Consider the following 13,329-nt stretch of genomic DNA (forward strand, 5'->3'; position numbering starts at 1 on the left):
CAATACAGCATCCTATCAGTTTCCCCATAAATTTTGGCCCAATTCTGGGTGCTGATAGCCACAAATAGCTGATAGCCCATAGAAGGAACTCCAGACAGGTACTCACATTTTGGGGAAGTGCATACTTTCCAGGCTCTGTAGGTCACCAGCCTCCTCCACTCATATTTGTGTTGTTCAGTCATCATAGATCTGAAAAACCTCTGTGGTATACAAGACCATAGGGCAGCTTGCAATAAAATGTCCCTTTGCCATTCTGCAATCTCTAGAACTGTGATGTCTTCCAGAATGGGGAATACCAGGAACAGAGAAAGCTATGTCTGTAAGCTCTGCCCCCTCCCCATAGGCAAATCTGACTTGCAATTTTTCAACAAAAAGCAATTTAACATTTTAACTTACTGTTGTTGGTGCACTCTTCTCACTCTGTTGTTTCTACGCAGCTTCTGGGAACTGAATATATTGAAGTTCAGTTTTATAAAATAGCATTTTTTGGATTCCAAAAAACACAGTGCCTGCAGATTACACTGAATTTTTTTTAAAGTACTGTGATACAGCATGGCCAGAGGGCAGCAGGAGAGTGTTAGCAGGGAGCCTTAGTCCCTGCAAGGAGAAGAAGGTTTGCTATAGATTAATTACAGCACCTGAAGCCAGTCATGTGATAAAAACCCCTGCTTCAGTCAGACAGTGTGGGAGTTGGAGCAGAGAGCAGTTTTAAAGAGACAAAAGGAAAGTTTGGAGGAGTGCTGCGATGGGCTGAGAAATCCAAAAGAAACTCTAGGTAAGGGGCACCTGGCTTGTGTAGAAGGAGGGCAAGAAGCCCCTTCACAAGCTGAAGGGCAGGAGAGGGAAGTAGCCCAGGGGAAGGAACCGCTAGTTCAAGTGGTTCACCACAAACCTCAGGGCCCCTGGGTTGGGACCTGGAGAAGAGGGCGGGCCCAGGTCCCTCCCTCTCCATTCCCCTCCTCAAGGACACTAGTGAGGTAATTAAAATTCCCGTTCAGAGGCAAGCAATGGCGCCCTGAACCTTCCCCTAAGAAGAGAGAGTGCGAGACCCAGCATAACAGTACCGGCAATTTGCCACATTATGCACAAGCCAGACTAGAGGCAGAAATGTAGCAGCCTGACTGTGTAGTAAGGTTGTTAAAATTGCTGTTAATGGTTAATTGATCTCATTATCTGAGGCAGAAATGTAGCAGCCTGCCTAGTAGTAATATTGTTAATGTTCCTACTGTTAGTTAACTGTTTCCATTATCAGTCAGTTCCCCCAGGAGCATAAAACCTGTGAAAGTTTTAAGGCCCCTACACTGCCAGAGTGATGTAGGAAGATCTATGTGCTTTCTCACTTTTTTCCTTATGCCAAAGTGGCACAATGAGGTTAGATTACAGCTCAGGATTTATTGTACTTGCCCATTAAAAGAAAAATAAAAAAAAAAAAGGACAATCAGAACCTAGCACTTCCCCAAGTACCCAGCCAGATCCAGGGTAATGACTAGCAAAACTGTATAACTTTAATGTGTGAAAGTCTGAGCAATTTAAAATGATTTTTTATTTTGATTTTTTGCTGTTTGATGTTCTGTAATGTAATTTAAATAAAAATCTAGGATTATAACTGGAATGCAAGGTATTAGTTACCAAGTGTTTGTAACTTAACTTTCACGTATTTAGGAAATGCTGAATAGTTATTGTGACTTTTTTTTGTATTGTAGTTTAAATAAATTATCAAAACAATTGAAACCGGTGTGATTATATTGCATTATTTTGACAAATAAAGTCTGCAGAATTTTGACTTTTTGGCACAGAATCCCCCCAGGAATAGATTGTGTAGATTCCTACCCATGTCTGATCTAACATGTCAGTCATAGGAATGTTAGCTCAGATCAGATTTGGAATATACTTGATCAGATCAGTGCTTCATCTAGTCCCACACTATATGGTCACTCAAAGATGTTGCAAGAAACTGCACCATGGTCAACTGTGACATAAGAACACGGTTTCTTCCCAAGCTTGGTCAGTTTGAGGTTGGCTTACACCCTAAATTGCTCATATTCCTATTTGTTACAGTTAATTTAAAAATCTAAAGTTACCCTATCTAATGTATGTGTCTAATTCTTTTTTGAATTCTACTAAACTCTTTACCTCAATGCCTTGTATCAGAGTCGAAAAAGTTTCCATTTGTAAATTTTTAATTTGCTGCCTTTCAGTTTTATCAGATGTTCCTTTATTCCTGTATTCTGAGAAAGGATAAACTAAAGCATGTTATTTCCTTCTCTTTGCCATTCATTATTTTGTATAATTTTATCTTGTGCACACATCCCTTATTTGATTAATCTCCTCTCTAAATGTAATGGTCACAATATTTTTAATCCATCCTTATATGAAAGTTTTTGCATGCTTTCAATCAGAAACGAGCATCTGAAAATACCAATCAACTCTGGTATACAGAAAGGGTGAATGATACTACATGAGTTCACTAGTACAAATGCCCATGAAATCACCTTGCATTTCATAGAACAGAGCAGATTATAGATTATCCTCATTCTAGAATAAGGACAATATAAACTACAATATTTTTCTACTGGGAAAGGGGAGGAAATGCATTTGTGTCCATGTCCTTACTTTAAGCTGCATACAAACAATTGCCTAATTTGGAAGTCATATCAACTTCCTCTTTACTTTGAGGTTTTTCAGCTAGCCAAATTCCTATTGTCTATTTATGAAGTCTAACACTGCACTTTCTAATACTGTCACTAGAGTAGGTCCAGTTAACTGAAAAAAAAGGAAGGGAGGGAGATGGAAAAATATTCAGTGCCAAGTCCAATTTTAAGGAACATTCCACTACCAAGCACAGAGAAGTTTCTAATGCCCTGTACATAGGCATGCATCTCTGCTAATGATGCCTGCACTGTGGGGGAAATCTCTTTGCATTACTGTACCAAAAAAGAGGGTGGGGGAGCAGTATTGTATTGTGATGGTACAATTGCTGCAAATGGGACGGCATACTGTCTAATGCAAACTGTTAAACCAAAGAGCAGAAAGCATCCGGTAGCCACCCTAAACACAGACCTGGCTACTAAGTATAACTCTGGTGTCATTCCAGCCTTTTCATGCTATCAGGCCAGTGGAAACTCCTAGGGAGTCTCTCTCCAATAACTTGTTTCTCTCTAAAAGATTGTCTATAAAGTAAATTCACATCTAATCTTAATCCAAATTTAAAGTTGAGAAGTTACTCCTGATTAATGCCCTGTGTGGACATCTTATTCTGGAATAAGAGCATCCACACAAGGTGGTGATCAGGAATACCAACTTCCCATGTAAACAAGTCCTAAGGTCCATGGCAGAGGAGCAGTGTCACTCCCGGAGTCCCTGGCATCTGTAGTGAGGAGACTATCTTGACTGGGAGAGGGGAAATGCTGAGAGAAAGCCTGCAGGGTACCAACTCCAGCACAACCAGGCCTCTTTCACCCTTGCCAGTGCCACCATGCCACAGTATTTAAAGCAATTTTCCATCCACCAACTCCCCCAGGCAGTAGCACAAAGATACTGCTGAGGGTTCCTAAGCAATTTCATACAGGAGCAAGTCTTGTGGAATTTTCCCCTATTGGGGGAAAACAGGAGGAACCCCTTTATAATAGAGTTGAACCTGAACTCATCTTTGTTTTGTTCAGATATAATACAGCATCACAAACAAGAACAATGTAAATCACCCCTTTCCTTCTAACTTCACTAAGTGTGCAGAGGACTTTGACTAGATAATGTGGGAGGAGGTAATGTACTGAGTTACTGTATGATGACAGGTTTCAGAGGGTAGCCGTGTTAGTCTGTATAAAAAAAAAAAACAAAAAAAAACAAGAAGTCCCTGTGGCACCTTAGAGACTAACAAATTTATTTGGGCATAAGCTTTTGTGGGCTATAACCCACTTCATCATATTCATGGAGTAGAAAATACAGTAAGCAAGTATAAATATATAGCATATGAAAAGATGAAAGTTACCTTACCAAGTGGAGGGTCAGTGCTAAGAAGGTCAATTCATTTAGGGTGGATGTGGTCATTCCCAACAGTTGACAAGCAGGTGTGAGTATCAGAGGGGAAATTATCTTTTGTAGTGACCCAGCCACTCAGTGACTTTATTCAGGCCTAATTTGATGGTGTCCAGTTTGCAAATTAATTCCAGTTCTGCAGTTTCTCATTGAAGTCTGTTTTTGAAGTTTTTTTGTCAAAGAATGGCATCTTTTAAATCTGTTATTGAATGTCCAGGGAGATTGAAGTGCTCTCCTACCGGTTTTTGAATGTTCCAATTTGAGATGTCCGATTATTCTTTTGCATAGAGACTGTCAGGTTTGGCCATTGTACATGGAAGAAGGGCATTGCTGGCACATGACAGCATATATCATATTGGTAGATGTACAGGTGAACAAGCCCCGATCGTGTGGCTGATGTGGTTAGATCCTATGATATTGTCACTTGAATAGATATGTGGACAGAGTTGGCAACGGGGTTTGTTGCAGGGGTTGGTTCCTGGGTTAGTGTTTCTGTTGTGTGGTGTGTAGTTGCTGGTGAGTATTTGCTTCAGGTTGGGGGCTGTCTGTAAGCGAGGACTGGTCTGTCTCCCAAGGTCTGTGAGAGTGAGGGATCGTCCTTCAGGACAGGTTGTAGATCCTTGATGCGCTGGAGACGTTTTAGTTGGGGGATGTAGGTGATGGCTAGTGGCATTCTGTTACTTTCTTTGTTGGGCCTGTCCCATAGTAGATGACTTCTGGGTACCCTTCTGGCTCTGTCAATCTGTTTCTTCACTTCCCCAGCTGGGTACTGTAGTTGTAAGAATGCCTGACAGAAATCCTGTAGGTGTTTGTCTCTGTCTGAGGTATTGGAGCAAATGCGGTTGTATCTAAGGACTTGGCTGTAGACAATGGATCATGTGATATGGTCTGGGTGAAAGCTGGAGGCATGTGAGTAAGTATAGCGGTCAGCAGGTTTCCAGTCTAGGATGGTGTTTATGTGACCATCACTTATTTGTACTGTAGTGTCCAGGAAGTGGATCTCTTATGTGGACTGGTCCAGGCTGAGGTTGACGGTGGGGTGGAAATTGTTGAAATCCAGGTGGAATTCCTCAAGGGTCTACTTTCCATGGATCCAGATGATGAAGATGTCATCACTGTAGCACAAGTAGAGTAGGCCTGCTTGGTGACAAGAGCTGAGGAAACGTTGTTCTAAGTCAGCCATAAAAATGTTGGCATATTGTGGGGCCATGTGGGTACCCATAGCAGTGCTGCTGACTTGAATGTATAAATTGTTTCCTGGAAATTTCCAGGTTGAGGCACCAGATAATTTAAATTGAATCCAGGGATCATTTACACCAACGCCACAACTGTAATCCATCTCCCACAATGTTTTGCAAGTCAAGGTAATTTGATAAATTTACCTTTGATAAAGTACTTTTAGTTTAAAGAGCAAAGGTTTTCTAGAAGTGATTGAATTTGCAATTCCAAAATATAAATTAAACTCACTGCAGCATCCACTCTCCCATCATCAGAGCTGCACAACTTTACAAGACTCCTGAAGAGGGTCCAAAGTGACTATGACTATGGGTGAGATGGAGATGTTCCCAGTTACTGATTTTATGGAGTTAATAGCTTTCTGTGACCACTTCACATCATCATGACAAAAGGTGGCAAATATTCAGCTTCCTGCAAACCACAACTACTGCATGTGAAACTGAAATCCAAGTTGAAGATGTTGCAATGTCAGATGACAATAGCAGAATCCTTCCCATCTCTGCCAGGATTAAATTGTACTCTCATAATGGGTTAAAATGGGAATTCTTCCACAGTTTCTTAGGCACATAGTAGAATGTTTAAAAACAAAAACACAAAAAAAACCTACATGTCAGGCATTGTAGAGAAAACAGACACTTGGCGATTTAAATTTCTTTTAAACTGATCTTCAGTTCAGTCCTCTATTCCCATCACTCCCTTAGGTCCTTGATACCAGTCATCTCTGTGTTCTTGGGGAACCAGGGCACAGTATCCAGCCTATTTGACTCTGTCTGATACACTACCACCACCAGCAGCCTCTGCTTAAACCAAAACCCATCAGAGAAAAGACTTGCAGAAAGCAATGAAGAGCAGATGGGAGACAAACCTAGGCCCCTCCTGACAAGGGTGACAAGATTAAGACATCTCCATTAGCATACAGAATGAAGAACAGAGACAACTCGCCTAGCCTCATCTGCATGAAAGATGGGACAGGCAGACTTCTCCAATTGCATACAGAATGGAGAACAGAGAACTGCACTGAACTCTGGGACCAGAAAAAGCAGAGAAGCACTGCATCATGGGAATCTCTGTTCCAGATGTTAATGAACCTATGCCTGCCCACACCCAGCTCAGCAGTTATCAGACCAATTCTAGTAAGGAATCCTTGATTGATATCCAAAATACTGAAGCAACCTAGTTGCATTGTGAGCTCCCTGGAAGAAAACACTACCCATAGCCAAGAGTGATCTTGCTATTGTCTAGCCTAAAGAAAACCCTGAGTCATCAGTTTACCCACAAACAAATCTAGAGTTCTCCCTTGAACCACTGTATTTTCTCTACAAAAAAACCTACCTATGTTCAAGTAAGTGTTCTGATGCTTAGATCCAAACTATGCATCAGTTCCACTGGGACTCCATTGTCTCCTGACTGATCATGCTGGGGGCCCTGCCTTTCTCCAGCACTCAGGATCCTGAGCTACCACCATCCCCTGGGAACCCTGACCAGTTCAAGCCTCATGGAGTGGGTGAGATCCCCCTCTTGATGTGTGTGATGGTGGACTTGATTGAATGGACATTATTGAAAAATTGGACTTACCTAATTTTTGTGTAACTTTGAGACTGGCAGGGGAGTTGCCTTCTTTCTAACATTTAAGAGCCACACAGTAAAGACTCCCATGGGGGAACAGAACATGGGTGCAAATAGGCCGAAGTTTCACAAGATGCATGCCAAAGAGCCACACATGACTTCAGTGATATCATTTGGCAACGAACTCCATAGAACAGTTGTGCAATGAGAAACAAGTATTTCCTCTTATCAGTTTTAAGCAATTACCTTTCGATTTCATTGAACATCTCCTTATTCTTGTACTGTGAGAAAGGGTAAATAGAAGTACCTGATTTACCTTCTCCAGAGCAGGTAGCCTCTATCATGTCCCCTCTTGTTCACCTTGGACAAGATTCACAAAGAGATTTAGGTACCTAATTGCCACTCAGAGGTGAAGCACAACTGTTGATAGTGGGGGGCACAATTTAAAGGTTCTGGTAGGAACCTGGCAGCAGAGGCAATGCATGGGCAACGTATGCCATATAGCCCCGTGGGCTGCAGCCTGGCCTCACAGTCACTCACTCCATTTTCTTCAGTGCAATGCAGAACTGCTTCCCAGCACGTCCCAGCTCAGAACCATCTCCCAGCCTGTCCCACCAGCCTTTGGCCACAGGATCTGAGCCTTCCCTCACCCATCCCAGCTCTATTCCTGGCTCCATGATAGACTCTGTGAGCTTGGACAAGGCAGTTGGGCCCAGTTCTCAGGGTTGCAAGTGCAGCCCCTGAACACAAATGCCCACACAGCTGCATAAAGTTAAATTCTAGGCCTCCCCCTCTCTATAATGAGAAATCCCCACCCCGCTCCCTGCAGTATGCTGCAGCTTGTAAAGCACTTTGAGACCCCTGGAGAGATGTTCAGTACTGGGCTTACCATGGTGCCAGGCCCAGAGTCAGAAGGAGTTGGACTTGCTGCTCCAGCCCAATCCCCCGGCCAGCTGAGCTGGCCAGGAAAGCTGCCCCCACCCCTGCTCCATGCCCGCCCCGCTTCTTCCCATCCCTAGTCCACCCCTTCCCCCCAAGCCTCCTCCCATGAGCTACGCATCCCAGGGGACTGCAGCAGGGGTCAGGCCCACCCTGCACTCACACGACAGCGGGAAGTGGAGGAGCAACCCAGCCCCAGCCCACTCCACTCCGCCAGCTCCCAGATGCTCCACGGGTGAGTGCTGGGGGGCGGTTCCCCTCTTCCCCTAATGTCAGGGGAGCAGAGCAGAGTGCGCTCGGGCTGGGGCCGGGTCACTCCACTTCCCGCCGCCCTATGAGTGCAGGGTCGGCCCCACCCTGCAATCACCGGGTGGCAGGAAATGGAGGAGCGACCCAGCCCCAACCCGCTCCACTCCACCAGCTTGTGCTGGTGGTGGTGGTTTCCCCTCTGCCCCCGAAGCCTGGAGAGGAGACGGAGAGGTGGGGAAGGGGCATGGGATGGGCAAGAGAAGGGAATGGGGGCAGGGGGAAGAGGCACAGGGAGAGGAAGGGGGTGGGATGGGAAGGAGATGGAGCTGTGGGGTAGAGGCATGGGATGGGAAAGAAAAGGGGATGGGGAAGGGAAAGGGAAGAGAATGGACGAAGCAGGGAGGAAATAAAGGGGTGGGATGGGAAGGAGACGGAGCGGTGGGGAAGGGCCATGGGATGGGGAAGAGATGGGAAGGAGATGGAGCAGTGGGGAAGGGGCATGGGATGAGGAGGAGATGGAGCGGTGGGGAAGGGGCACGGGATGGGGAAGAGAAGGGGATGGGGAGGAGATGGAGCAGTGGGGAAGGGGCATGGGATGGGGAAGGGGATGGGGAAGGCGGGGGTAGGGGGGAATCTGGAGCCCAGCATGTGGCATCCCCTTGGCAGAAGCTGAGGCTCCTCTGTTAAGCAGGCCCATTGAACCTTCACCCTGACAAGCCCCACCTCCCCTGCATCTGTACCACCCTAATGAGCCTCCCGAGACACCCTCCCCACTGAGCCCAACACCTACATCTGGATCCCCTGCAGAGTCCCATTGCCCCTGCACCTGGAACCCCCAATGAGCTTCTGTGCATCCAGATCTCCCACTGAGCCACCCGCACCCAGATTGCCCCACAAAGAACTCTCTTACCCTCACCCGGATGCTACCACACTAAGTCTCTCTGCACTTGGAGGCTGCTGCCAGGCTGAGCCTGCTCACCTGCACCTGGCACAGGGCATCAGTGTGTTTCTGGGGCAGGCCTGGCCCTTGCACTGTGTCAGGGTCAGGTGCAGCCTCACTGCCAAGTCCCTGTCCCAGGGTGGAGTGGGGAGAGGCTGCAGGGTAATGCTCTTTGCTCCTTGGGCTGTGCCCCTCCATCCTTCCCCCATCTTCAGCAGGTAGCTTGGGCTGTCCAGAGCAGGCCATGCCCCTGTGTTCTGTCTGTAACCCTCAGCCCCCACAGTCAGAGGCACATGCAGAAGGCCACCCTATCTATGCTACTGGCTATGTAGAAGGACAGAACAGACAAGAGGCACCTCCAGCCCAGGATGGCATTGGTGCAATTGGCAGGGAAGGGAAGGAGCCAGGCTGCACTGGATGGACCCTTCATCACACTCTCCCTGGGCTGGGATTCAGTGTCATTTCCTCCTCCTCTCTGACAGAATCCAACTACTCCTGCAGGTGTCCAGGGGCTCCAGGGCACAATCCATCCTTAACCCCTTCCTGCCCATGCTGCAGCCAGGGGACAGGAGGCAGCTGGGTTATGCCAGTGGCCAGCAGCAGCCTGGAGGTGTTAGCTGTATTTTGGTGCTGCACAAGCAGGGAGGGATGTCCGCTTTCAGCTGCAGGGGAGAGGAGAGAAAGGATGAGCTCTGCAAAGACATGGGCCAAGGGCAGCCCCTGGGCAGGGCAAAGGGAATGAGGGCAGCAGTCCTCACCAGATGGTTCTGACATTTACTGTGAACCCTGGCAGAAATCCAGGGGTGCATGTGACCCTACATGCCCGCGCACACACACAGAAAGAGCCTCTGCTGCCACTTAAGACACACCAACACCATTTTTTATGAGAAAGGTTCTCATGAAAAATGGTGTTGGTATGCCTTAAGTGGCAGCAGAGGCACTGACCTAACTTAGGCCTCTACCTCCAAGAAAGGGTTCACAGCCACGAATCCCAAGCAGCAGGAGTAACCTCCTATAGGCCACTTAAGTGAGGGCGACTAGATGTCCTGATATTATTGCGACCAATTCAATATTAGGGACTTTCCTATATAAGAGAAACTATACTCTTCCTCCCCCTCCCCCCACCCCCAAAAAAAAAGTGTCCTGATTTTTCACACTTGCTATCCGGTCACCCTATCTATCCTAAGTACCATTTGAGGGGCTGGACGTAAGTCCCACCCCTCTCCTCAGCAATTCCTACTGGCTATCTTGGGTAACTCCTCATTCATTATGCTGGCTTTTGTAAGTCCCATTCTTAGGGACTTCTTCACATGCATTGTATAAGGAGCCTAGGGGCCTAACTCAGATCTGTTGGCTCCCCTAGGCATTAGGGGGCCTAAAAGTTAGTTGTTGGAACAATAAGTCTAAAGATATATCTACACTGCAAAAAAAACAACAAAAACAAAACAAAAAAACACAACAACAGTGAGTACTCAGAGCCTGGATCAAATGATTCCGGCTTACAGGGCTTGTGCCATAAGGCTAAAAAATCAGTGCAGACATTGCAGCTCAGGCTCTGAAATCCAACATGCATTTCCATTATAATCAGCATCCCTGGCTGCCATTCATGGCAGAAACATCCCTTTTATTTCTTCACTTGCAATTGCCAAGATCAAAAGAGCAGAGACAGAGCATTGAGCCTCTCTCTTCAGAATTGTTGTTTAGTAGCACTAGTGCATCTGCCTGTCCTTTTCTTTAACTTCATGTTTCTGCAGTTCTATGTTGTGACAACAATATACACTCTAAACGTCCACTGAACTCAATGGGAGTCTGGCCTGTGGTCCCTCACCCACAAGAGGCAAGTAAATCCTAAAGACAGTGCCTTTGTACACTGCTCTTAACTTTCACATTCAGATGGTAACATGAAAACTTCCAGAGCCCTGCAGTTTGTGAACATTTATCTATTTCACCCATTCATCATGTTATCTATGTACATCTATCAATGTAAAACAAAAGGAAAGCCATTTATTAAAGAAATTTAGTCTGTGAAACACCTTTAAAAACTAAAGACACTTTGTCCTAAAGTATAAATGAGCCTACTTGAAGAGGGGCTTTTCCTCTCCTCATTCTGTCTGGTCAGTGACTTTGACCAGCCCCAAATGAATGGGACATCCTGTAATACAATCAACCAAAGGACCCATTTTTGCTAACAAAGGCAAAAAGGACCTGATTTGAAGCCTATTCATATCAATGGAACTTCAACAAGCTTTGGCTCAGATCTTCTTTTGCACTTGTCAGCACAAATGTATCCTTGGAACAAAAAACTACAGGATACATGTGTCATGTCACCACCATACTACATCAAAAATTCTGTTTACTGCAACTTTCACCAGAATCTCAAGACACAGATGTTTCAAGTTGAATACAATCTGTTAATGGTGATATGATTTAGCAGTTCCTGAAACTCTGCAGAATAAAGAGTACACTGAAAATTTAGATTAATGGGTCAGATTTGTAGATTCAGAGCCCTAATCCTAAAATACAATAACAGACTACAAATGAGTAGGCAAAAGCAACAGCTCTAGAATGAACCAGGAAAGCTATCTGTTGTGAACAGAGACTTTCAAAGGTTTGAAGCATCAATTCGAGCTACGAAAGTAGGAGAGCTTTCACACTAGTAGTGATGCCAATGGAGCATTATAAAATAATGTTGTAAGATCCCCTAGTACAAAAGATTGTCAGGAAAAGAAAAGAAAACGGCTGCCCTTTCACAAGAAGATTGCTACACTCTGCCTTGTCTAGTCAAAACTACCCATGTGTCCTAAAGGAAAAACAATTTCCCAAGAAAATATAAACCCTAAAAACCAGGTGTTGTGTCAGCAGTTAAGAAGGGGGGCAGCTAAATAAATGCCTGCCTCCTTTTGAGAGACAAGGTGGGTGAGGCAGTATCTTTTACTGGACCAACTTCCTTTTGATGAGAGAGAGAAAGCTCATCTTCAGAAAAAGACCTGAAGAAGAGCTCTGTGTAAGCTGCAGAGCTGGCTCCTGGCACTAGCTTAGCAAGCAGGGTGGCACGTTCAGCTATTCGGGGGCAATTGGGCAGAGGGTCCCTCACTCCCACTTGGAACGAAGGACCTCCCGCTGAATTGCCGCAGATCCAGATCCCTGCCTGCTTAGGGCTGCAAAACCCCTGGAGCTGGCCCTGATAAACTGGAAAGCTAATCTCTCTCCCTAAGGGAAGCTAGTCCAATAAAAGTTATCACCTCACCCTCCTTGTCTCTCTAATATCCTGGGACCAACACACCTCTACAAGTAAACTGCAGGTCACCTGTTGACTCATTCCCTACGCAAAAGGCATTTGCAAGTTGCTTTAAAGATGAGAAGTGCCAAATAGTAGCATCTTCCCTGGGTGACACAGCCCACTCCTTAGTCCTGTGGGACCAAAGCGTCATTTCCCACCCGCATCCCCCGCTCTGTTCCAGAGATCTGTTGCAGCCAGGTGTGCTTGATGGGACAGGAGCAAGCCCAGCAAGCAGGGGAGTGGGGGAAAGAGAGATGCGAACTCCCGGGGGCCCCGTCCAGGAATGAGAGGGAAGGAGGGGGCAGAGGCAGGGCTCCCCGTGCAGGAGGGGCTGGCTCCATCCAGAGATCCCCGGCCGGCTAGAGGCGGGAGCAGGGGGCGTACTCACCCCCTAGCCAGTTCGAGGAAATGTTCTGGAGCATGGTGACGGGCACGCAGAAGAAGGCGATGAGCAGGTCGCTGAGCGCCAGGGAGCAGATGAAGATGTTGGTGACGGTCCTCATGGCTTTCCTGCGGGTCACCACGTAGAGCACCAGGCAGTTGCCGAAGAGCGCCAGGGCGAAGATGAGCACGCAGACGAGCACAAAGGCCAGCTTGGTGCGGCCGGGCAGCTCCGGGACGTAGACCAGCGGCTGCAGCCCGTAGAGCGCGATGAACTGCTCCCGGGTCACGTTATTCTCCCGCAGCAGCCAGGCGAACTGCTCCGGGGTGATGTTCAGGGACTGCATGGCCGCGGCCTCCGGGGCGCTGCTCTCCGCCCAGCCAGCCTCTCCAGGGAGCGTCCGGCCGCTGGGCACAGCGCGGGGCTGCCCGCCCCTGCCAGGCTCTCCAGGCACTAGGGCTGCTGCGCTGAAGGGCTCTGCATGGCCAATACTCCTACAGGCTAGGGGGCTGCCTTAGCCACTCAGCCCGGGGGGCACGGGGGGGGGAGAAGTAACCCTTCCAGGTCCAAGAACAATTGAAAATACTCCCGGGCTGAGCTGCTATTTACTAGGAAAGAAAGAAACTAAGCGAACCAGGGGAAAGAATGGAAGTGTGACATTGACAAGAGGCGACGGCTCCCACTAGCTCCTGGTCCTTGTTT

General features: G+C 46.9%; 1 protein-coding gene across 2 annotated transcripts in view; it reads right to left on the reverse strand.

The window, feature by feature from the left end:
• Positions 1-12,973, reverse strand: part of QRFPR (pyroglutamylated RFamide peptide receptor) — a 50,162-nt gene extending 37,189 nt beyond the window's left edge. For both annotated transcript variants that reach the window (XM_050946552.1, XM_050946553.1), the window contains exon 1: positions 12,634-12,973. In XM_050946552.1, the coding sequence (XP_050802509.1) occupies positions 12,634-12,973 (340 nt within the window). The remainder of the gene's footprint in view (positions 1-12,633) is intronic.
• Between the last annotated feature and the right edge of the window lie 356 nt (positions 12,974-13,329).

Source organism: Gopherus flavomarginatus, chromosome 3 (assembly GCF_025201925.1).
Source record: "Gopherus flavomarginatus isolate rGopFla2 chromosome 3, rGopFla2.mat.asm, whole genome shotgun sequence".
NCBI classification, from domain to species: Eukaryota; Metazoa; Chordata; order Testudines; family Testudinidae; genus Gopherus; species Gopherus flavomarginatus.